This window comes from Ictidomys tridecemlineatus, chromosome 4 (genome assembly GCF_052094955.1).
Source record: "Ictidomys tridecemlineatus isolate mIctTri1 chromosome 4, mIctTri1.hap1, whole genome shotgun sequence".
In the NCBI taxonomy this organism is placed as follows: domain Eukaryota; kingdom Metazoa; phylum Chordata; class Mammalia; order Rodentia; family Sciuridae; genus Ictidomys; species Ictidomys tridecemlineatus.
Window position 1 is genome coordinate 189707964 of NC_135480.1, and position 26469 is coordinate 189734432.

The 26469-nt window shown below is 36.6% G+C and overlaps 1 protein-coding gene and 1 non-coding gene across 5 annotated transcripts in view; both read left to right on the forward strand.

Moving 5' to 3' along the window:
- The window catches only part of Kiaa1958 (KIAA1958 ortholog), a 139847-nt gene extending 113713 nt beyond the window's left edge, over positions 1 to 26134 (forward strand). For 2 of the 4 annotated variants that reach the window (XM_078047976.1, XM_078047973.1), the window contains 2 exons: positions 8820 to 8992; positions 15590 to 26134. In XM_078047976.1, coding sequence (XP_077904102.1) covers positions 8820 to 8992; positions 15590 to 16396 — 980 coding nt within the window. In that variant the 3' untranslated portion in view covers positions 16397 to 26134. The other 2 variants (XM_078047974.1, XM_078047975.1) reach the window with 2 other exon arrangements.
- Trnav-uac (transfer RNA valine (anticodon UAC)) lies at positions 25001 to 25073 on the forward strand. Its single transcript has one exon. It is a non-coding gene; the product is annotated as a tRNA-Val (tRNA).
- Positions 26135 to 26469: the final 335 nt, after the last annotated feature.

Below are 26469 nucleotides of genomic sequence, written 5' to 3' on the forward strand. Positions count from 1 at the left end.
CTCAAGACCTGAAAATCCTGCTTATGGAACAGAAAGCTCCACTTCAAGCAGCGAACTGCCTATCCTTTCTGTGGAGTTCTGTCATTCTTCACCTCTAGTAATCCCTTGTCTGGTACTTTTAAAATAGGTTCACAATTATACCAAACTAAATGGATATTGGATTCTAGACTACCAATTTCAGGAAAATATTTTTAGACACAATTCTCCATGTTCATTACTTCACCACATTTGATAGTGTTTAAGCAGAATAGGAACTGGTGCTTAGAATAATTATAATCAAATTGGCTAGTTTCAGATATCTTTGTTGTGTCACTAAAATTATTTAATAATAAAAAACATGATAAACACCTGAATGTCCTCTCTCATAGACAGCAGTTTTGCAGAAATGTAAATATATCTCATGTCCGAGTAATCCATCTACCTTATACTTCCTTCAAGTGTTCTCACTAATGTTACCTTTCTGAAGCAACCACTCTTCTAACTCTAGCATTGAGTCATTTTATGTTTTTGAATTCTGTATGCACCCTTTCAGTATACTCTTTGAATATTCCAAATTGAAAGGCTATTTTTGTATAATAATTTAGATTGCATTAAAAATCACAAAACCTTATATTTTTTCATAGTATTTTAACAAGGAGTCCATCTTTAAATATGTTTGTAAGTTATACGTTAAAATGTGACAAATTGTATGTGATAGGGAAAGGATATTAGAATTGAAGTAATATAACCTGCAAATCAGAAATGTTTTCTTTTTTTAAAAAGCTGTAATTTAAATTTATTCGAAATCTCTCTTCCCCCCTCCTCCTCTCCCTTCTCCTTCCCCCTCCTCCTCTCCCTTCTCCTTCCCCCTTCCTTCTTCCCCTCCCTTCCTCCCCCCCCCCCCCCCCCCCCCTTTCTCTTTTTTAACAGTACAGGGATTGATCCCAGGAATGATCTACCACTGAGCTCCATCCCTAACATTTTTAAATAATTTTTATTTTCTTGAGATGGCATCTTGCTATATTGCCCAGTCTGGCCTCAAATTTGCAATTCTCCTACCTCAGCCTCCCAAGTAACTGGAATTAGATATGTGCACCTCTGTGCCCAGCTCATTATCATCTTTTTAAGAGAATTTCATGTGACTAAAATGGTTAATGTGTAAAATACTTAATGTTGGTGATATGTTATTTTAAAAGACAGTTTTTAAAGCTAGGTGCAATGATGCATGTCCAAAATTCCAGTGACTAAGAAGACTGCAGCAGGAAGGAGGATCTCAAGTTCAAGGCCAGCTGGGGAAACTATGGCAACCCTGTTACAAAATAAAAGGGCTGGGGGTATAGTTCAGTGGTAGAGTGTACTGGGTTCAATCCCCAGTACTGGGGTGGGAGGAATAATTTTAAAAGCAAACATTGAATTTGGTAGCAGACATTTTCACAGAATGAACTATTGTTTTAAAAAAGTAAGTAAAATCAACATTTACTTTATTAATGCTTTTACAGTGTTTTAAAAATGCTAAAACAAATTTTCAGTGTAATTTGGCAAATACTAATAAATATAAAATAGGTAATAAAAAAGAACAGAACTTATTATCCATCAATAAGACTTTTAATGTTGTGTTTTATTTTAGAACTTTCCCATCTACAAATATACTTCAAAAATCTTTTATTAAATTGTATTTATTATTTTGTAGGTAAAAATTAATATTTGAAAATGGATTATTGTTGCTACATAATTTTTATTGTACAAATGTGCAATAAAATGCTTTTGTTGCATTGGATTTCTTTCCAGTTTTTCACTTTTATAAAAAATTTAGAAAATTATTTTAAGCATACATTTTTGTACATATCTCTGATTAAATTCTTAGGATAAATTTCTAAAAGAATTCTTGGGCCAAATAAAAATAACATTTTGTTTTTCCTTTATATTTCCAAAGTTCTAGTGATTTTTATAAGTGCCAAAATAATATCCCCATAATCACTAAAACTGAAAGTCCCTTGGAACTAAATACTAATGTAAGTGTACCCTTCCACATTTTTTTTCTCTGCAAGTATAAGTAGATCAATATAATTTTATTTTTCTGATAAAAATGGAATCATGCTGTGCATATTATCTTAAAATGAACTTTTCTTTTTAATCATGTATTGTAGATATATTTTCATGTTCACATGTAGAAGGTAGCACAGTTTTCAGTTATGATATTTATTGCAACCAAAAAGTTGTAAACATCATATAACATTGGCTAAGAATATAGTTCTCATGTCCTGGACAATATTTAGATAGGGACCTTTGTGTATTTTGCCAATCTGATAAGTGAATTATATCTTGTTTTAATTATAAAGTCCTGACTATTATTAATGTGTTTCATTATTTGTGTTTCTTCTGTGAAAAATTGCCTGTCAAATCTTGGGCCTATGTTTTACTGAGTTATCTTTTTCTCATTTTTTTAGAAGCTTTTCATATATCCTTTGTCACTGATGTTTTATAAGTATTTTCTCCATCTCTATTTACTGCCTTTTAAATTTTGTTCAGTGTGGGATTTTAAAATTTTATGTCATCTGATCCATTCATTTATTTTTTATACTTTCTGGATTGTGTCATGCAGAGAAATGCTTATTTTCTTCACTCCCAAAAATTATGAAAATGATCTGCCTTATGGAAATAGCTTTTTTTTAAGTGCCATTTAGAAATATGTTTTTTGTGTGTGGTATATGAAATGGGAATCTAAATTTGCTTTTGTTTTTCTTTTCCAACTCAATAGCCAATTATCTTGAGCCATATGTTGAAAAATCCATTTTTCCTCAACAATTTGAATTAGAATCTTTATTATATAATCAATTTGCATATTTACACACCTTTCCTGGACTCTGTTGTAGCATTGATTTGTCTATTTTTTCACCAGCAACTTTTAGTTTAAATTTGCATTTTTTAGTACATATTTATATCTTTCAGGATAGTATGTCCCAATTATTTTCAAAATTGCCTTTTTCTTTAATGCATTTACTTTCCTAAATTTAGAATCAACCTGACAACAACAAAAAGGGAAGATTTTTAAATTAGAATTATATTGAATTAAAGATTAGTTAATTCATTGCACTATCGAGCCTTCCCATCCAGATACATGGTCTAAGTTCATTTACCAGAAATGCATCTTTGATTTTAAGGATTTTTTAAGTTTTCTTGTTGAATTAGAAAAGTATACAAATCATTAGTGTATTTGTTTTTTGTTTTTTGGTTTTTTTTTTTGAGAAGTTCTGAAGATTGAATTCAGGGCTCATGTGTGTTTGGCCAGCACTCTAATATTGAAATATATACCTGGTCCTTCTTCAATTTTATTTTGAGTCAGGATCTCAATATGTTGTCCAGACTGGCTCAAACCCATGACCTTCTGCCTCCCTCCTAGATTGCTGAGATTAAGGCATGTACCACTCACTATGTTTGACATCCTGATTAAATTTTTATGAAGTGAAAACATTGCTGCAACATCACCCTGAGGAAGACGCTGAACAGTACCTGAATGCCAGAAGCTTCCCTCTAGTGTTCTCAACTGTTGTTACCTTTCTGAGGCAACCACTGTCCTGACTCCACTATTGAGTCATTTTATGTTTTTTAATTCTATATGGATCCTTTCAATATACTCTTTGGTGTCTGGCTTCTTTTCTTTAATATTATATTGTGGAATTCTTCTGTTTTTGTTTGTAGTTCATTCTGGTAGCCCCCTTCCATCATCATCACTACTGTATAAAAACTACTGTTTTACAATTTCATGTGCATTTTATTATTCATAGACTTAGAATAATTTCCACTCTGAGGCTATTTATTATTATGGTTTTATGAACGAACACTCATGCATACATGCTTTATGGTACACATATGTACACACTTGAGTACATCTGTTGAGCATATAATTGGGTGTAGGGGCTACTGGATCACAGAATAGGCATATGTTTGATAGTGCCAATTAATTTCCAAAGTGGTTGCCAATGGTTGTAGAAATTGTAAGAGTGCTGCTCACCAACACTTGATAAGCAAGCAGTATTATCTTTCTTAGATATAACTTATATTAATGAATTTTTTACATTTTGGTGAGTATATTTTAATGTCTCTTTCCTACAATATCAGTAATTTTACATGGGGTCCATTTTTAATGGGACTTTTTTCTGATTTTTCCAATAAATTCACTGCAAATGTCTTTTTCCACCACGTGGCTTGCATTTTCACCTCTTGATGAGGTGTTTTGATCTTTGAATGTCTGCTTTTAGTTTTTCATGCAATCCACTTTATTAATCTTTTTCTTTTGGGATAGTGATTTTGATGTCCTGTTCAAAAACATTTCGCTACTCTAAGATCAAAAGGGTAGTCTCTTGTGATTTTTTTGGAAGTTTTTTGTTTTACCATTCACATTTAATTCATGATCCATTTGAGATTGTTGTTGTTTATGGTATGAAGCAGAGATTCATTTTTCTTGTATTGTTTTGAAAATTTTTGTGTCTGTGTATATGAACTGAGTTGGCCTATATGTTCTTTTATTTTTTGTTCTTATATTTTATAGAAAAATATACTGTCTTATAAAAGAAGTTGACTAGTATTTCCTCTCTTTTCACAAGCAGAGAGTTGGAGATTTGGCATTGTTTTTTCCTTAAATGTTAGAAGAATTTACTAGTGAAATTCATCTGAACCTGAAGTTTGCTTTGTGGGTATTTTATTATGGATTTGATTTATTTAATAAATGGAGGTCTATTCAAAGTTTATGTTTCTTGTTTTATTTTGTAAGTTTAGGCTCTTCTAGGTAATTGTCCCTTTTATCCAGATTTTCAAATTTATTGGTTCATCATACGTTTTTTGCTATCTATAGGATCTGTAATGGTAACCCCCTTTTCATTTCTGGTATAATAATTTATTCCCTTCACTCCTTTTATTTTGCTAGTTGTTAATTTTTTTCTTTGTTTGGAGCTGGGGGTGTAGCCCAGTCATATGCATGAAGACTTGGGTTCAATCCCTAGTACTAGGGGGCGGGGTTTGTATTAGTCTTTTTAGATTCTTCTCTCGGAATTCCTTTTTTCTTTCTTTTTGAGACGGACTCACTCTGTTGCCCAGGCTGATCTTCTGTGCCACAGTTAGTCCTCCCTCAGCCTCTTGTGCCCCACTGCCACCAATAGCATTACTTTTTTATTGCAAATTTCTCTCCTATCTCATTGATTTTGGTTCTTAATTGAATTGCCTCTTTCCACTTTTTTGAGTATATTTGTTGTTCTTTTAGTAATTTCTTTATGTGATTCATATTCCACATTCTTAAATCCATGCATTTAATGCCATCAGTTTTAATATGCTGTATTGTCATTACTGATAGTTTGAAATATTTTCTAATCCTGTGGGTTTTGTTTTTTGACCAGAAAAAAGAGATATTATTATTATATGTACTGTGTTTATATATTCATAGACAATATTATGTAAGTGTATTTTAGTCTGGATTGATTGTCATTGGTAGCTGATAGGAATTTCCTTAAACATTGCTAAGGTGGCCACTTGGGCAAAGCTCATTTCTGCAGGTAGTGATTGAGCACAGTGCTCGGCAAGTGGACCTCACCCAGCTGTAATGTGGCTGAAGAAGTGCCCACGAGTAGACTTCCCTTAAGGTGTACGTACTGGAAACCAGCTGGGAAACTGGGAACTCTGTCAATTTTAGATGCAGGGAAGGTGTCATCTGAAAGATGGTGTGCATTCAAGGATTTCTTTGCTTTTCTTAGTCAATTTTCTTTTTCCCCTATGTCCACTGGGACTTCCCAGAATTACCTAAGGCAATTCCCCCTTTCTTCTCTGACCCTGAGGGTAGCCTTCCATGGCAGACTCCCATCACTTTACATGACCTTGCTTGCCTACACCTGTGCTCTGGTAAGTGATGTATAGAGAGCAGGTTAATTGTTTATATTTGGCAGTCTTTAGACTACCATGGCCCACTGTTTACTCCCGCTTCCATGCCCAGTTCTTCCTAACTTGGCCCTGAGAGTTTGTCCTGTCCTCTAGTGGGAAAAGAACACTCAAAATCTGTATTTAGTGGAGATTGGAGATTCCTTTGCTGTAGTGGCCAGAACATAGAGGCAGACCCAGGTCCCCCTTTTTTCCTAAATTCATTTTGCCTTTTTCTCCAATCCATATAGTCTCCTAAAAATTTCCTCAGCCACATTACACTACCATTTCTGTCTCTGATATTTGAAAAGCAGTTTGTTAAAATAATTTAACTTTTAAATACTATCATGAAGGACTGTATTCAGTGACTATATTCAGTCATTTTCATATAATTTCTTTCTCTTTAAGCATCACAAGTATTCCTTATCTGTTTCATGATGGAATAGAATTTTGGTTTCCATTTTCAGTGTATAGTCTCTGTCTTGTGGTAAAAATGAAAAAATTTAATTGTTTAAGGTTATAATTAATCATCCTATCTGCTTGAAAACTGTCAAATTACTTAGAACCAGGCCCAGTGACAGACACTTAAAATCCCAGCTATTCCCCAGGCTAAAGCATGAGGATCACAAGTTTAAAAGGCCATCCTGGGCATAAGATACCATCTCAAAAAATAATAATAATAAAAAGAGCTGGCAAACATAGCCCAGAGGTAGGGCACTTGGCTAGCATGCCAAAAGCCCTGGGTTCAATCCCAAGTTGTAAATAAATAAATAAATAAATCACTTGTCCTTGGTGAGAGCTAATCCAAGTAGATGTAAGGGATCAAGATATTTTTTATAAGCAAATTCTTCATACTAGAGAATTGTATTTTTTTCAAGAATTTTATCCTGGAGCTGGAGTTGTGGCTCAGTGGTAGAGCATTTGCCTGGCATGTGTGAGGCCTTGGGTTCGATCCTCAGCACCGCATATAAATAAATAAATTAATTAAAAGATCAATTAAAAAAAAAAGAATTTTATCCCAATAGGACCTGATTTCCTTTGCTGTAGTGGCCAGAACATAGAGGCAGACCCAAGTCCACATCCTGACCCCACCATTAACTCACTCCTGGATTCTAGCAGCCCAGTGGTTGGCATAGAGAGGTACCTTGGTAAATACTGGGCAAGCGAACATGTAAAATTACTTAAATGTACAGGACTTGGTTTCCTTATCTGTAAAATAGACATAAAAACGTGCTTACCTATGAATTACAGATAATTTATGTAAAACCTCTTGGCATATTGTAGGCATTCAGTTAGTGCTAGGTATGATAAAAATGAATTGTGTACAGAATCCTTTTATTAATATCAAGCAAGTTCTATAAATAAGTAGGAGTTTGCTGGGTTCAGGGGTCTGTGAGAAGAATTACCTGTGCAGTCCAGATGCTTCAGATAGCATTTTGTTTTGTTTTTTTCAGATTGAACTCAGGGGGTGCTCTACCACTGAGCTTCATTCCCAGCCCCTTTTATATTTTATTTTGAAACAGGGTGTCACCATGTTGCCCAGACTGGCCTTGAACTTGGTGACCTTCCTGCCTCAGCCTCCCACATAGCTGGAATTATAGGCATGCACCAACAGACTTGCTCATTCATTCCCCTCTTCATAGAAGCACTTGTAGATTGTTCCACAGTTTTGGGCTGGATCAGGATTTCAAGGGTGCGGGCACAGTCTTACAGAGCATACAAACTAGTACGACAATTGTCCACCGTCCTGACACAATTGAAGCACACTCCTAAGGATAAAGCAAATGTGAGGCACGTCCTGAGGAGGAGGATGCAGGAGCTGGCTTAGTGTGTGGAAAGGTCATGTAGACATGCTGGTGTCCTGGGTCAGCAGGAACCTGGTGGTGCAGTAGAGAGGAGCCCTCTGCAGGCTGTGAAAGGTGAGGTAGGTTAGGAGAAGCGAAATCCCTTTGCAGGCCACCTTGGAAATTGCATGAACTTCATTTTGCTCTTTCTCAAAGACCTAACCAATTAGTTCCTTGAGTGAATATGCTAACATTCCAGAGTGGGTCAGACCCATTAGATAAGGTACAGGTTAGCAATATTTATACTTTGAGGTGGTCTCCCTTGGCCTTTTCTTCTATCCAAAAATGAGAATTTGCACAAGTTAATCCAGATTTTATCAGATCACAGAGTATAAAAAAAGACCAGCTAATAGTTATAGATTTAGTTTTGTTTGTGGCAATTTCAAATATGTTCTCTCTCCTCTGAGCAAAGGCAAGCCCCTTTATGGTATTCCTCCTCTTTTCCCCTAAGGCTTCTCTCCTTAGTAAGAAGACCTTCCGTTCTGTTTAGAACTTGTTGAAGGGTTGTGGAATCAATGCTTAAATCTCTCTCTCTTTATTTCTAAAAAGTATTAAAGAAATATGTTAACCCCACCTAATTCAAGGCTGCCCACGATAGCACACAAGTTACTGAGACTGTGTATCACAAAGAAGTATTCTTCCTGTGCTGAGGATGTGTGATCTTGGTTCTGCCTTTCCACCTGCCTGTCCTCCTTCCTTGCTTGCTTGCTTCCTTCCTTCTCTCTTTCCTTCCTTCCTTCCACCCTCTTTTTCTTGCTGTTGTGAATAGACAAGCTGTTTTGTTCCTGGTGGAAAATGAGCGTGTATACTCTTTGTTTTAGAGCCTTCATTGTTTCCTCCAGTTGCTGGAATGTCTGCAGCAGTGGTCAGTTAGTACTTATAGTAAAGTGGTTGGGATTAAATGCAAGGCAACAGCTTTGATTCCATTGTCCCCTGCTTTATTTATTCTAATATGTGTACACTGATTGAAATTTCACTTTTTAAAATGTCATAATTTAGGAGTTCTCTGTTATTTAATATGATCCCAAGATGTAATTCTCTAAAGAAGGGGATGGCAAATTATTTTAATGCTTTTATTGTTTTTGTTTCTAGCTTATTCTACTAAGCTCAACAAATTTCCTGTATTTAATATTAATGATGACTTGAATGATCTGTGTACCAGTGCAGTAAGCCCAAACACTACCAAAGCCACGCGGTACGCCCTGAATGTGTGGCGATATTGGTGCATGACCAACGGGCTCAAAGATCATACGGATATCACCAAGGTAAGGGACTCTCGAGTTTACTGTCTTCCAGCCAACCTCACTGAGCTTCCAAGTGTCGGCCACTGCATTAAGCACTGTGGCAAACAGAGAACAGTTGCTTTCTAATGGAGAAACTTGGAAAGAACATAAACTACAAAGAAAAATATACACAATACAGAGCAGGATTTAGTACATTTTTATGAATTTACAGAAAAGAAATGCCTGAAAATAAATACAGATAAATTAATTTCAGCTTGGTGAGAGTATATAGAGAGAATTGGTATTTAATCCGCATTTTGAGGGAGAGGTGGATTTCAATAGGATTAAACAAGGATGGGAGTTTTGTAGGTTGAATGGTGTGAGGAAGAGAAAAATTGAGACAGATCACCTGCCTACAGCAAAGACTTCATATATGGGTATAGTAGATTATAAACAATTGTGATAGCCCTTAAGTGCCATGCTGAAGGCCTAAACACTGGAAAATCACTGAAGTTTCTTTCTTGATTTTATTTTTGGTAAGGACAGATTGTATTTGAAAGAACTGTTGTAGGGTCTAACCATCAGAGCTGCAAGCATCTTAAGAATGAGACCAAAAGGAAAACATTAAAGTCATTTGAGGAAAGAACATAATGAAATGGTATTTGAGAGAGAAATTAATTGGAAAATGATATGTAAAAAGTTATTTAACCTCTTTGTGAAATTCTTAAAATCTTTTCTCTGAAATATTTCAGGTTTGTGAATGGCAGGATAAAATCTTGGACATGTGGTGACGGAGCAAAAACTACCATGTTTTGATTTAGACATACTGATTCTGAATCAGATGTCCAGATGGATGTGTCCAATAAACAGCTGGAACTGTGAGGTTCAAAACCGTTGGAGATGCTCAAGCTCCAAGTATAGATTTAAAGGTCTTGCAAATAGAGTCATAATTGAAGCCCAAGGGCAGGCAAGATCTCAGAGTTTGAGTAATGTACCAGGGGAATTATCAAGAGTTGAAATAGGAAACCCAGTTTTCTTTATCTGACACTGCTGAGCACTTGGTAGTGTGAGCTACCTTTCTCAGGAAGAGAACATCCTCCAGGAGAAGAGAGAGAGAAAAAAGGTGAAAGAGGAACAGTAAGCACACATGAAAGAGGGTTCTTCCTGAGTGTGCATGTCAATAACATTGTTAAGGAAGGAAGAGTGGTAGATGAACTGAAGAATCCTTGATTAAGGCGAGGACCCTGAAAGGGTTCTATAGAGGGTCCATGTCAGTAGCATACCCTGGATCCTAGCAGAGTTATAGGCTAATAATCTCTCAAGGGAACCATACAAAACCTATAGGTATTGGGTCTTTTTACAGATTAATTGGGGTTTTTACAGGTTTAAATATGTGCATGTTTTTAAAATTCACCAGTCATTCAGGAAATAAATGATGAATGATGATGAGTAAAAACAGCAAACAGATTGAGATACCAGAGACTTCAGTGAGTAAATTATAGTTTAACTATGAAATTTTTATGCAAATAACAGAAAGCATAAAAATATTCAACAACATACCAATCAAAATGATCCAGCAAATTTGAAAATAACTTGAAATTTATACTTCTGGCCATGAGAAAAAAGCATCCAAAATTAACCTCCTGTTTTAACAAGTAGAAAACTAGATACAATTCATGAAATAATTCTTTTCAAACAGAATAGACAGCACAGGATGTGATCCTTAAAACAGAGGAAACAATTGAGAGAAGAGCCATTATCTCTGAGACTATTAGAGTTTGAGGAAGCTGAGGACATGAGTACACTAGCAAGAAATGTCAACTCACTGGAAAAAACTGATAAAATATAAACTGTGTAAATTTCATAATTTCTAGCATCCATTCAGATTTGACATAAACATAGGAATATCTGATCTATTCCCAGGAGAAAAGTCAACTAAGTCTTTTACTTCTAGCCAATTGTAAGGGCCAGATTTACCTTCATGCTTTTAACAACAAAAAAACTAACAAAAATATAAAAATAAAACATGATGTTTTTCAAGGAACTTTATAGCACTTTGTATAGCAAGCACAGAATGACAGTGATCTCAGAGAGACAGGAAACAAACAAGGTTATTCCTATGAGTGCCCCAGTTTTCTGACTTCAAAGATTAACAAGTCTGTGGTGCATGGAGGGAAATTCAAACAGAGCCCAACAGACTCACTGAGTTGAAAAAATGGAGCCGAGAGTCCGGGGAGACCAAGGTGGCTAGAGTTGTCATGACAGAACTCAAAAGTAGAGGGGTGAACAAAGAGAAAACCCAAGATATTTAAAGATGATCTCATCAAATATTTAGCTGAATACTATCAGCATGTGCATGTGAGGAGACCACTTGATACTCACAAAGAACTCTCTGAAAGGATCAGTAACAGTACCTGGCACACAGAATTGGAAGCAGTATGGTTCACCAGCCAGACTGAAAATCCCTCAGGATGCATGGAGAAGAATACTCAGTAGGTGTGAGGATACTCAGTAATATACATTCGATATGTGATATGAGGTAGGGGTATGAGAGTATTAAGTTTTGAACTTAATTTTAAGATTTAAGATCTTTCTGCTTAGCACCACTTATTTAGGAACGATACTCTCCTGCAGTCCACATGGTTACAGCAGAAGCCATCACATTAAGTATAGTGGAACACCTTCTCATGAGTTGTTGGGTTAAGAGTGGGTTGAGAAGAATCCTTTCAGATTTTTTTTTCCAAACTGAAAATAAGAGCTGGTCTCTTTCTAAACCTGCTGGTCTCTTTCTAAAACCTGAGGAGTGTTAATAGGCTATCTTTATAGCTATATGAAGAAAGCCAGTCTTTAAGAGAAGCAGTGATGAGAGAGAATCCTGAGAAACTTGGAGTCTACTTTAATACTGATATCCCTCTTGGCTAGGCTTGTTCAAGTTTGATATTTCTCTTGCACCAAAGGAGTCCCAATTAATATAAAGAGAAGTTATATCATTATATCATCTTTATGATAGGGAGTTCTGAATGACAATATAAACATCTGAAAGTAACTGAACTTGAGTATAATGGTCATTAGGAAAGTATTTTTAACTGATTATTGATAGTATATAAGAAAACTATTCTCTTATTTTGTATACAGTTGCCCTACTCTTTCCAATAGCTGTTGAACTGAATCTGAGTTTCCTAGACTAACAGTTTATCAGAAAATAATTATATTTTATCATTTTCCCTTCCTGTATACTATGTGTGTGTATGTTTGTGTGTGTGTGTGTGTGTATAAGAGATTAAGGCAGGGTTAGGTAGGTAGGTAGACATAGATATTTATTTTTCTTGTCTTACCTGGTTGCCTGGAACTTCCAGGAATGTGTTGTATAAGAACAATAATATTCAATATTCAGTATGCTTATCCTATCTCTATTTTTTTTTTTTTAACTGGGGCACTTAACCAATGAGCTAAGTGTCCAGCCTTTGAACTTGCAATTTTCCTGCCTCACTTTCCTGAATTGCTGGCATTATAGTCATGCACTATTGCACCTAGCTCATCCTGCCTGTAACTTTCTGAGAAAGATTTTAATGTTTTCATTGTGGGTATGATTTTTATAGTTCTTGTCTGTAAATTACTCTTCATTATAATAAGAGGGTTTTTTTCCCTTCCAATCTCAATTTATTTTTTTTAATTTATTTTTTAAAATATGAAATGGATATCACATTTGTTCAAATAAATTTTCAATGTCAAGTTCATATTACCTTTCTTCATAATGTATGAATGTCAATTCTATTAAAATATTTTAACGTTAAATCATCCTTGTACTTTAATCATTCCCTTCTGTTTTGATGAATATTTCCATGCTGTAGTCATTCATATTTTTTCTTTCTTTCTTTCTTTCTTTTTTAGGTGTTGATGGACCTTTATTTTATTCATTTATTTATGTGCAGTGCTAAGAATCGAACCCAGTGCCTCATACATGCTAGGCAAGCGCTCCACCACTGAACCACAATCCCAGCCCATCCATGCTATGGTCTTGACTGTGACTTGATAATCTAGTCCTTGTTATAAGATGCCATATTACCTGGAACTTTTGCATATCAGCCATTCCTCACTTTGTATGGTACCAGTGTATGCACATTATATTTGACATGTTAATATGCAAAATGAGAGTTGCAGTATTTTACTTAGGAAATTTTACATTTATATTCATATGCTTTGTTTGTTTTTGGTTTTTGTATACTATAGATCAAATTTGAGTTAGAAACAAAATGAAGAACATATCTTTTTCATGTGCCCCAAAACTTTTTAAATTCAAAGGACTTGGGAGTAAGCTCAGTTGTAGAGTAGGAAGTAAGCACATGCAAGACTCTGGGTTCAATCACCAGCACCACAAAAATAACAATAAAATGTTAAATAAAGGCAAAAGAAAAGCTGAGTTGACTCCATAAAGTCATCTCTCTAGGAGTAGCATACATTTTTCAAAATCATTTTACTCCCTTCTCTTGTTTGGAGTTATTTAGATCTTTTACCTCTGATTGAATAGTATGATTTTTGTAATCCATATTTTGCTAGAAAATTGTTTGGATTATGTAGATTTTTCAAATTAAGAAATATGTGATATTCTTTCATATTCTTTATTAATTCCATAGTCTCTTTCCTAATATTGCTTAAATGTATACTTCCTTTCTGCTTCTTTTCCCCTGTCTATGCTAGAAGTTGTTTTTTTTGTTGTTGTTATTGTTCTTTTTAGAACAATAACAACAACAAAACATGGTAGTAGAATGAATTTGACATATTATACATTCTCAGAGTATGACTTCCCATTCTTGTGGTTGTACATGATATGGCATTTTACTGGTCGTGTATTCATATATGAATACAGGAAAGTTATATCTTGTTCATTCCACTGTCTTTCCTATTTTCATTCCCCTCCCTTCCCTTTATTCTCCTTTGTCTAATCCAACGAGCTTCTATTCTTCCCTCCCCTGCTTATTATGTATTTGTATCCGCATATCAGAGAGAGCATTCAGCCTTTGGTTTTTCTGCTAGAAGTTTGGCAACTTTATAAAAATATTCTTTTCAAAGATGGCTTATTTTCTTTTTTCTTTTTTTTAACCTATCCTAATTTTATCTTTTCTACTTAATTAAGTTATTTTTATTTATATTGGCTTACTCTACTATTTTTTAATTTGGTTTACTTTTTATAGTTCTTGGAACTAAATAATGAATTTGCTCATTGAGAATAAGGTTTTCTAAGAAAGTCATTCAAAATCATGATGTTACTGGAGTATATTTAATAATATCATACATTTTGACATGTAATGTCTTTAGTTGAGTTCATTTATTTTAAACTAAAGCCTTTTTTTTTAAAGATTCTTTTTTTAGTTGTCAATGAACCTTTATTTTATTTATTGATACATGGTGCTGAAAATTGAACCCAGTGCCCCACACGTGCTAGGCAAGCGCTCTGCCACTGAGCCACAACCTCAGCCCTAGTTGGGTTCATTTTTAATGCATAATTCACCTTTTATTTTCTCTTTGACCCAGACACAAGGGCTATTAGAAAAATAAATGTTAACTCTACAATTTTACTCATTAAAAGTTTTCTGTTTGGACTTTTTTTTTCCCTAAAGAACTTAACCTTTATTGATTGATTGATTGATTGATTGATTGTGTTTTTTTGTGTGTGTGGTACTGAGGATCGAACCCAGTGCCTCGCCCACATTAGGCAAGCGCTCTACCACTGAGCCAAAACCCCAGCCCTTGTTTGGAGTTTTTTTGTCCCAAGGAATGTATGTTTCAGTCTGACCTTATGATAAACAAGGTTTCTTTTTTTCTTTATATAGTTCCCTCTTGAAAATAAAGCTTTCTTGCTAGCCACGCTTTCTTCTCTTCCCATAATACTAAAATAAGAAGCTCACTCTATTACTATAGCCATTATGATTTTCCTATCATTTAACATTATTGATATTGAGACCCTGTGGAGTATTAAGCAAAAGATATTTCAGTTCCTATTCAGATAAATCAAGGAGCATTAATTTGTGACCCAAAATGGCCATGTCAGTTGTCTTCCCAACAGCACTGCATTTCTGCGCACACAGCATAACCAAGTGTGTGCGTAGATATCAAGGAAGTTAATGCTGGAGTGATTTGGAGCTTTAGTTCAGGAATCCCTCAGAGAAAATGACTAAGTTTTAGTAAAGGGGAAGGAAGAAAATGATTTGCAGCAAAGAGAAAAAAAGTACCTTTTAGGAATAGAACAAGTTCCTAAAGGCTAGTAATAACAATAGTTTATATGTATATATGTACTTGCAGACATAGGTGTGTATGTGTATGTTCATTACTATTTACAAATCTTTTCATGGTTCGTTACTTTAAGCATTACTACAGTCCTTTGTGGTGGTCTCCATTATTTTGCCCTATTCTGCAGATGGAAACACTGAGGTTCAAAGAGATTAGGGAGCCAGATATGGAACCCTGATCTTCTAACTTGAAATTCACTGTTCTTTCTACCATGTCATGCTTAGGGTCAGCCCTCTAATGGCCACAGTGTGTCCTCGGCATAGTAGAGCTCCCACTGAGGATTAGAAGGGAGGAAGGGTCTGGCTGTTTGGGTGTCCTCTGTGAGTAACCTCAGTGTTTATCTCATTTGAGATCCCTGCAGTGAAGTTGAATGAGCTGCTGGAGAACTTTTATGTCACTGTCAAGAAGAGTGACGGCTCAGACTTCCTGGCTACCTCACTCCATGCCATTCGCCGGGGCCTGGACCGCATCCTGAAGAATGCAGGTGTGGGCTTTTCCATCACCAGCAGCACCTTCAGCTCTTCTACCAAGAAGCTCAAGGAGAAGCTGTGGGTGCTGAGTAAGGCGGGGATGTCGGGCGCCCGCTCTCGAAATATCGTCTACTTCTCCCTTTCTGATGAGGAGGAGATGTGGCAGGCAGGGTGTCTGGGGGACGACAGCCCCATCACTCTTCTGTCCACTGTGGTCAAGTACAACAGCCAGTACCTGAACATGAGGACGCTGCAGGAGCATGCAGATCTGATGTACGGTGACATAGAGCTGCTCAAAGACCCACAAAACCAGCCCTACTTTGCCCGGACAGACAGTGTCAAGCGGGAGAGTCGGAGTGGATCCACTAGAGTGTGTCATGGGAAGATCTACCATGAGCATTCCAGAGGACACAAGCAGTGCCCTTACTGCCTCCTCTACAAGTACATGTACATCCACCGGCCACCCACCCAAATGGAGGCCAAGTCCCCCTTCTACCTTACTGCCAGGAAGGAAGCCACAGACATGGGCAATGTGTGGTATGAGGAGCAGAGGATGGGACTGCGTTCTCTTCGAGGAATTGTCCCAAACTTAGCCAAGAAAGTCAAGCTGGAAAACTGTGAGAACTTCACCTTCGTCTCATTTACTCAGGTCTCCAGGAAACTTGGCTCCCACAGCTGCTGCCAGTGAGCCTGGGTGCAGGCCACTGCCCTATTCCCCCTTGTAGGTGAGAGCTCCCCCAGGTGGCCAAGCCAGAGTCAGCAGCAACCCAGAGCTCTGAGGAGGCAGCTGCTGACCCTGTGTAACTCCAGGCTTAGACTAGTCTCCATCAGTGTGGCCTGCTAGTCCTCTGACTTGGAGTTTGTTTTTTGAATGAAAAAAAAATGATTATCTGAATAATTTGGATGTGTTATCCAAATGTGTGTTACCTTTGTTAAATTGTAAAACACAGTGTATAATTGCTATATATGAGAATGAGGAAATTCATATTATCTAGTGCCTTTTTAGCACAGGTTTTCTGGAAAAAAAGAGAAAAAGAAAAAAAAAGGATACTGATTAAATAGTTATTAAAAAAAATCCCAGTAGCCCAGTAGCTTTAGATTGTTAGGAAGACTATACGCTTTGTTGAATTACACTCACAGTAAGGAATTAGAAAGAGAGAGACAGACACATTAGAGAAAAATTGCACCTGACACTCCTTTATATTTTGTTGGTGGATAACTTGGTTGTGTAAAGCAGGCAGCCTTGCTAGAGAAAACTCTAGAGTGCCTGCCAGGGAGGCGGGGGCTGCTCTATACAGTGAAAGGATCCATCTCTGCTGTCAAGGTAGACAATTTTATGAAAAGAAGATTAATGCACCAAAAGGGTGTTTGTGAGAACAAGGTTTTCAGTGAACTAGATGGTTCATACCTTGAGGGAATTTCTAGTAGTGAAAGAAAATGACTTAGAAAAGCCACCTGTGATCAAAATGTGAAAACCTCCTGACGCAGAAGTGCCTATGTCTTAGTTCTCAGCACTACATGAGAGTGTTTTTTTGTGTGAACATATTTAGTGTTTTTTAACCTCTTCTTCTTATCATACAGTTGTTCTGTCAGCATATAGCACTGGATTTGTAAACAACTAACAGTAACATTCAGGCCCACCTAGGAAAATTCAACAAAACAAGCTGCAAAGGAAACAGATCCCCAAATGTGTTTACTAAGAGGTTTGAGATATTTTTTATCCAAGTATGACTTTTTCAGCCACAATGTCATCATTTTAGGTTGGCACCAATGCTCACAACACTATAATTTAAGAAACCTACAAGGTAAGCAAACCCAACAGAAAAGATGTAGTGGTAAAATCAGAGCATAATGATAGGTTATTAATGCAGTTTGAAACCATTTCACTCAGGTCAAATTCAGCCTGACTACATATTATTTAAATATCAGAAATTTCTAACAATTATTCTGAATGCAACTAGAAGTGAAAAAGGAACCCAAAGAGTGCTAATTGATAATAATATTAAGTTCTAGGTATCTTTATTTGTATTCAAGTAAAGACTGCTCTAACTTTATACCATTATGTTCCTGTGTATGCTTTCTAATTCCAAATTAAAATTCCAACACAAATTCATTTTTTTAGGAGTCTTAAAATCCTATTTCTTTTTAAAGCATTATCTTAGTATTTTTAATTGTTTTTAAAATCATTCATTGGTCATTAAAATATGTGATACTTTACCAGAGAAGACTCAACCAATGCTGCCTTAAGGTCTAAAGTTGTTCCCTTTGTAATTAGTGCACATTTATAATTTGTTTACTAGTTTATCTTTCCTGAGATTAGTTTTGGTGTATCTTCATGTGTATATAAATAACAGGTAATAGTTAATAATCACTGTTAAAACTTGATATTACATACTGTTCTGTCATGGTTTCTTATAGTGATTTTAGAGTTTTACTTAAGAAGAAATAGACACAAAACATTAGGAATGGTTTCCTTTCATTTGCTAAACACCCAAAGGATATTTTGTTGGTGGAAAGCAAATGGTCATTTTCTTGTCAGTTCTGCATTTAAACTGAAGTTTAACCTATGTGAACTTTCGGCAGAGTCTGCAGCCCAATTAAATAAAGCCTCCATTTTTATTTCAAATAGATTCAAGAAGAAATTGCCATTAGGAATCACTGGGATCTTTTCAGATTTTTACATTTCCAAAAATAGCAATAACTGAGCCAGCAGTTGTAATTGTCCTGTTTGTAGCTGTCTGTCAGCTCAATAACCATCTCTTCCTCAGATATGCTGTCTATCACTTATTTGATGTATTGTAAATCCCCAGAGTTCTGAAGTGAAGGATTATAATAAAAAGTCAGGAGGGCAAATCTTCAGTGACAGCTGATGGAATGAAAGGCCTGTCTCAGCATCACCTGTCTCCCTGGGGAGTGGGTGTGAGGAAGAAAGCACATCCACCTGTTGCTACCAGGTGCCACCCACTGTACGAGGTACTTTCCCTGTTGTGTATTTGTGTATGTGTGTGTGTGTGTGTATACACACGCTTCAGATTTGCATGTGGTAAAGCCTGGCAAGCCTACTAACCTGGCAAAGCACCTATCCATGCGTATGGCCATGCCTGTCCTCAGGGGACCTTCAGGGGCTAGGAGAGCTTATTCTAGCTGTTCAGCTGAGGCAGTTGTACTGTCCTTCCAGTTGGCTCTCTACCATTCATTCCCCCTGAATACCTTGATTTTCTGCCCTTGACCTAGGCAGAAAGAAAGATTCCAAGAGGAGTGGGAAGTTAAGACATTTTCTCCACTTTGGGGTTTTTGTACTCTGCAGCTGGAATAAATGTCAAGAACTTGCAAGTGTGCCTAGATACAAGTTGCCTCTGTCCCTGCGTGGGGAATGGAGGTATGGTAGGAGAGGATCTGTGGAGTCTTAGGGAGAGCCTACACCTGTATCACCTTCTGTGTCTGCTCCAAAAGGAGCTCTGGGTACCACATTCCCAGAATGCAGTAGGCCTTCCTGCTAGGAGCATAGATTGGTAGAGATGATAGGGTGTCACTTGATGGGTAAGATCTGATTAAACATGAAGAATTCAACACAGACATCATAAGCATGCAGTGTCACTTTTTTAGTTACAACTTTTCACAATAAGTAATATTTTCCAGCTCATCTGCATTAGGCCACTTACTTCTTTCATTATGGAGATTTTTTCTTTCTTAAACTGCTAAACTTGGAAGAGGAAATCAAACTCAGTAATCTGGTCAAGTTAATGCATTTATGCCCATGAATTCTACCTCCACACAACCAAGCCCTGATACCTCACATATAAGCAAAAACAAGGAAGAACAGAGACACCTTAAAAGGCTTTATGAAAAGTTTTTCCATTGTTTTGTGTGTTTGCAAAAACAAAAACAAAAAAGGAATATTATGGAAGTAATCTAACCAAAGCTGTGAAAAAAAAAAAAATAATGGTCTTCTTGGTCATGTGGCATTGTCCAGCTTTCCTTGGATTGTATTCATTAGTCTGCCCTAACTGATAAATGGTGTTTGAAGAAATGTGAAACTCTGTTACTCTCATTTTTATTTTAATTCAGTTTTTATTGAAAGCATCAAGCATTATCTGCATGAAGTATTATTTGTGTAGAAACTGAAGCTTCTTGATGCAGTTAAAAGATTACTGGGAGCTGCTTGACTGCTTCATTTAGGCAAATTCTGGTGTCACTGTCCTTAGCTCTGAAGTGCGATCAGTGGAATGAATCATCTCCACAGTGAACAATGTTACCTTCTAAGAAGCAGAATGTTGATTAATTTTCTCAGTTTAGGTTAATACTAGCCACATTGTTATTACTTAAATAAACAGCATTTAAAATTTATCCTTATCAAATATGCAACACTTTGTTGCTTTCATGAGATATGGATTACTAAATAATTTTGAGCTAGTAACCAGTTAACTTAAGGTATCAATGAATGTAAACAGTGAAGATTTTGAAAAAGAGTTACTTCCTTTTCTCTAAATGCTCTTCAAGTTGCAGCCCATAGACATTTAGAAGTTAAAAGCTCCAAATAAAATGTATTCAAAGTTTCAAAGTTGTATATATGTTAAATAGTTTTTACTTTGGGGTGAATTTTTAGTGCTGTGTGCTAAAATATTCAGTTATTTAGTCAGTGTTTGTAGGTAAAGATCTTTGTTGTATTTTCCCATGAAAATGAATCAAAACATGAGGCAGGTGGATTGGTGACCTACACTCCACGATCTTTCTGAGAGCAAGCCATGAGGAATGATGATTAAACTAACATACCTGGAAGATTCTATATCTGAGTCACCAGATTTCCCAAAACTCCCCTTTGAGGAAGGCTCCCATCCTTGGAGCAAGCTTTGCCTGTTATTATGATCATGTACTTCTAGTTTTGTTTACAGTCCAAGAATGCAGAGACATTCCCCATGTTTCATTGTTGATCAGAATCAGATTGTTAAATTAAAGCATTTTATTAATGATCTAATGCAGCAAATATGGAAACTAACCATTTCAGGAAATATGACCAAAAACTTGTTGGATAATCTGTGGATGCATAGTAGTTCATTATTATTAATAGTGATTTGATAACCCCCTCCCCCATTGAGAGGAGAACAAGCTTCTAAATATTTTATAGTCAGTATAACTGGTTGATTAATTTGCACTTAACTGTGCTTATTGTTACATCTACTGATTTATTAAAAGCTTCTAGGGCTGGGATTGTGGCTCAGCGGTATAGCGCTTGCCTAGCATGGGCGGGACGGGGTTCAATCCTCAGCACCACATAAAAATAAAGGCATTGTGTTGTGTCCATCTACACCTAAAAAAATAATATTTTTTTTTTAAAAAAAAGCTTCTAGAAGAATCCAGAAACTGCATCAATCAGTTAAAACATGGCTATTTAGTGAACTAAGCAACATTGCTATTTCACAGAAATATCTGCCAAAAAATTGAAATTGTTATTTGGCTCTTATCTAGACAATGCCAGAAAAACCTAGATTTTTAAAAATATAGACAATATAATTTTTTTCTATATTTTGTCACCGTTTTAAGTTGAGAAATGGCATTTATTTAACTTCATTATTATACACTAATGGGTATTAAAATCAGTAATTCTGAAAAAAAGCTTCTAGAAGTTTCAGATCTATCACTGTGCTAAGGGTTTTCTCACAGCTGCCTCATATTTTCTAATAATTCTGCAAAGTGCATTTAATTATTCCATTTTGCTTATTAAGAAACTAGGACTCAGAAAAGTTAAACTTCCCACAGCAATACAGAGCTAGTAAGTTGAAGAACTTAAATTTGAAGGCAGATCTTCTGACTCCAAATCCAAAACTCAGTCTGTAAGAAAAAGCTGCCTACTTTAGGCCCATAGAGGTCCATTTAACTTTTTTTAAAAAGTTTTCATTTGTTTAGGAAATATCCCCCTCTTCAAGCCTTACTGTGTTAACAGTTTATCTATCCTCTCTTACTAATTCATTCGTCACTTCGTACCGTTTAATAATTCCCAAAAAGCCTAATGGTTTTCAATGAATGAATATAACACTTGTGCCTACCAAGAACCTTCTGTCCTTACCCATTATATAATTTATGTTTACTGTTATCACCTTAAAGGGTAGATGTTTAGGCCATTTGCTTTATTAACAGTTAGTTTATAAACTGTACCTGTTTTTGACATGGGAACCACTGATTAAAATGTAAAGAAATTCCGGGCTAGGGATGTGGCTCAAGCGGTAGCACGCTTGCCTGGCATACATGCGGCCCAGGTTGGATCCTCAGCACCACATACAAACAAAGATGTTGTGTCCGCCGAGAACTAAAAAATAAATATTAAAATTCTCTCTCTCTCTCTCTCTCTCTCTCTCTCTCTCTCTCTCTCTCTCTCTCTCTCTCTCTCTCTCTTCTCTCTCTCTTCTCTCTCTCTCTCTCTCTCTCTCTTTTTAAAAAAATAAAGTAAAGAAATTCCTAATCTATATCACAATTACTTGCTCAGATGTTTTACTTTTGCTTTTTCATTTTTGTGTCAGGATTTATAAAGCACTCTTAGAGCAAAATATACTTATTTAGTCATTTATTTTCTATTCTTTATCAAGTCATATTTATTTTGAGACTTAAAAGACAACAGGTTACAGGTGACTTTAAGGTCATCTAGCCAAATTCCCTCATTTTACCCATAAGGAAATTAAAGCCCAGAGATAAGAAAGAGCCCATCCAAGTCAAGCCAGACCTTAAGTAGTAGGTTCAGGACTAGAAAACTGGTCCAGAACTCTTTCCTTCATATCATAGCTGAGAAGACTGGGATTTAAAAAAATTAATTAGTAGAATTGCATCTGGCATAATGATATCAGTGAGCTGCTCTCGCCATGTCAGAAGACATGAAGACACATATGAAGAGCAGATCTCAACTTGACCATCTAGAAGTAGCTGGTACAATTTATGAGGCATACGGAGGGGACTGTGGTAAAACCTTTCCAGGTTATAGCGAAGTTGAAAATCTGAAAGCTATATAGTGTTTGACCTCTTTCCCCACCATATCTATCTCCTTATTCAGTCTCTGAATCTCATACCCAGTGCTACACCATGAAGAGGAGGTTCTAGATCCCATGGATCCTGCCCTCTTCCTTTTCCCAACACACCCTCTTCATTCAGCCCTGAACTCCAAATCCTAGGGCTAAAACATGAGCAGAAAGCAGAGAGGGACTAGAAGACACAGTATATTCTGAGAATAAAGCCCATCAGGTGAAGGCCTAAACAGTAAAAGCCTGGGTAGCACAGCATGCAAGTATTTTGATTTTTCATATATAACATTGGCTTGGAGATTAAAAAAAAAAAAAAAACCCAGACCAATAGAAAGGACAAGAAGGCTACTTCATTGGGAAAGTGGTAAATGGGAAATTGGACCTAGAAATATGGACTCACCTTACCTTACCATCAACCTGGGATTTGACTGAAAAAGGGAGTTGACAAGTGGGCAGGGTCTGTGAAGAAAGAACCACATATAAAGATTAGCAGTGAGTTTAAAAAGGTGAAATGAGGCATATAAAAAAGTAAGACAGCCAGGTGCGCTGGCACATGCCCATAATTCGAGTGACTCAGGACACTGAGGCACGAGGATTATAGTTTGAGGTCAGCCTCAGCAATTTAACAAGACCCTGTCTCAAAATTTAAAAATACACAGGACTGGGAATGTGGCTCAGTGGGAAAGCACTCTTGGGATCAATGCCTAGGACAAAAAAAAAAAGTGACAGAACCAAAGAAAATGAGCAGCTTCCAGAACATTCTTGAAAATTGAATGCTGAAATGTAGGAAGCAAGAAAATGTTAGGATTCTCTTTGTCCTAATTGAAAACAAGATTTGCTTCTATGCAACAGTAGTAAGTTTTTACATGAGAACGAGTTATAAGAAAAAGGTAAAAGAACTAAAATGGAGCGGTGGCGTGCACCAGCAGCTTGGGAGGCTGAGGCAGTAGGATGTGAGTTCAAACCCAGCCTCAGCAAAAGTGAGGCGCTAAGCAACTCAGTGAGGCCCTGTCTTTAGGTAAAATACAAAACAGGGCTGGGGATGTGGCTCAGTGGCTGAGTGCCCCTGAGTTCAGTCTCTAGTACTCCCCCAAAAGATGGAAAAGACTCACTGCACTTTCATCCTCCCTCCACTCCCAAAAACGTGAAAAAGAGATCAGTAATTAAGGTCTTCTTGGCAAAAATGTTAAACTCCCACAGAAAGTGAAAAATTCTTCTGGCATCAAAGAGAAAAAGCAACAGGTTGCTTATAAGAAAACCAGGGCAACTGGAGTCAGACTTCTTAATAACACCAAATACCAGGAAACAATTTTGAGGGGAAAAAAAAAATTGCATCATATACTATACTTACAAAGATAATGAATGATACTGCAACCTACAAAGCCTGGTTTGGAAAAAACAAAACAAAACAATATTCTCTTAGTATCATAATCTCAAGGGACTCCGGAGTTAAACATCAGGTCACTACCCCCCTAGAAGAAGGGCAAGTGTGCCTTTAAATGGAAAATACTGCTGGAAGCAACATATCTAAAAGTGCCCCAATCCTCACATGAATGAATTAGATTAATACAAGATGTACCTAAAAATAGTTTCAAGACTTCAGCATTATTTCTTCATTTTTATGGCTGAAATAATGCATAATTACATTATAAATAGAAAATTCAGATATGCCTTTTGTTCTCAATTTTCCCTGTGACCAATTTTAAAAAAGAAAGGGGGTGGGGAACGCTCTTACTGTGAAATAATATTGTGTCTGCTGGTTCCAAGTGAGCCAAGTCCAGAAGTCCCTACCTCTGTCCTGGGGTCTGAGAGTCTAGATGCGAGATGGTTGACACCATCCCATATGCTGTTACACTTGCCTGAAACTCAGAACTTGTTGAGTTTGGATCTGGAATGTCCCCCAAAGGCTTGTGGGTTGAAGGCTTGGTCTCCAGTTGGCACTATTGGGGTATGGCGGAAATTTCAGGAGGTAGGCCTTGTTAGAAGTAGGTTCCCTGTGGGTGTGACTGTGAAGCTCTGTCTGCTTCCTGGCTGCCAGGAGGTAAGCAGCCTTACTCTACCAGGCCCTGGTTCCACCATTATGATTCTGCACTGGCCACAGGGTTACAAGCAATGGAGCCAGCAGACCATGAACTGAGACTGTGACCAAAAATAAATATTTTCTCCTCTAAGCTGGTTTTCTCAGATATTTTGTCACAGCAAGGGGAAGCTAACAGAACTAACAACAAGTACAGAATTAAACAAATGCAGGATATATGTCCTTTAAAAAGCAATCTGCAGGGGCTGGGGATGTAGCTCAGTTGGTAGAGTGCTTGTCTTACATGCAAAATGCCCTGGGTTCAATCCCCAGCACTACCTAAATAAATAAAAGCAATTAGGAAAAAGGAAGCTTTTTTCAGAATGCAAATACAAGAGAAGTTCAATTTTAAATGTAGGTAGCTAACCAGGGCAGTGAGGTGCTTTCCTTAGCTGTACTTGAAATTTTACGAAATTCAAATATTAAGGGCTGGGGATATAGCTCATGGTATAGTGCTTCATGCCGAAGGCCCTGGTTTTAATCCCCTGAACTTCTGGAGTCTGTATGTCAATAGTAGCATTAAAGTTGGGTTTTGTTTTGTTTCATTCATTTGCACTGGAAGCACTTGAAAACATGGTTAGTCTGTGCTCCAAGTTGTCTTGCCAGTTTAAACTCTTGACTAAATTTTCAGTGACACCAGTATATTTGCTTTAAATTTAGCAACGAGTAGTTCATAGGTTGCTTTGCATTTGCTTAGTTTTTCATTCTGAAACACAACAAAACCTCTTCTCAGAGATGGAGGGAATCTCTTCTGGGTAGATTCCAAGTATCACCTTCCCAGGGTCCTCTTGCTTAGCTGTGACTGACAAATGTCTGTTCAATTTAACCACTTAGATAAGAAATGCAATGCTTGTATTTAAAATTTAATATTTTCTATGTGGTTGTATTTTTCAAATAACAAACTGTTCATAATGTTTTTATTGTTCTGGATACGTATTTTCTAACAGAGAAGGATGTCCATAATTTCTTATTACTGGAAACATCATTCAGATTGACATCAGTTCAGTAATTTGAATGATTTTAGCAGAATTTCCAACTTTTTCTTCCTCCTAAGTGTCCACACCTGGGCACACATGCATGTGGGAGCACACAAATTGGAAAAGCGGTGTCACGTCTATTTTTTGTCATCAGATGTCAAGTATTGAAAGAGATTTTCTTGTTTTGTCTAGTTCAGCCCTCTAGTTGATAGTCTAGTAGAGTCTGTTAACAATTTGCAAGGTTCTGGGTCTTTGGGTTTTTCTGTTTTTGTTTTTTTTTAATTGCCGTGCCTGGTTTGATTTATGTACATGCAGCTTGACTGTTCAACTCAGATTTTTTTGGAAAAATAAAAAATGAATGTATATTTTATGTCTGCTTTCTTGAATAACCAAGTTATCTTAATTTAATCTCCAATGCATATAGCTTCTAAATACATTTTTATTTTAGTATCACATTTCTGAAAATAATGCTTTTCTTTGTATTTTGCAATATTAGAATATTGTAAGCAATCCCATACCCATAACTAGTGTTTCTGAGATATTAATGTTCTTGGTGAACATGTTGTTCCAGTTGACACTCCTCTACTCCTCTGATGGATTTGCTTTACTGGTCAGGCTGGTGCCCCATTTGGAAAGATCATATAGTGATCATATATTGACCCTTGAATATATGCCTTGAAGTAGTGGCTTGCTGCTCTTT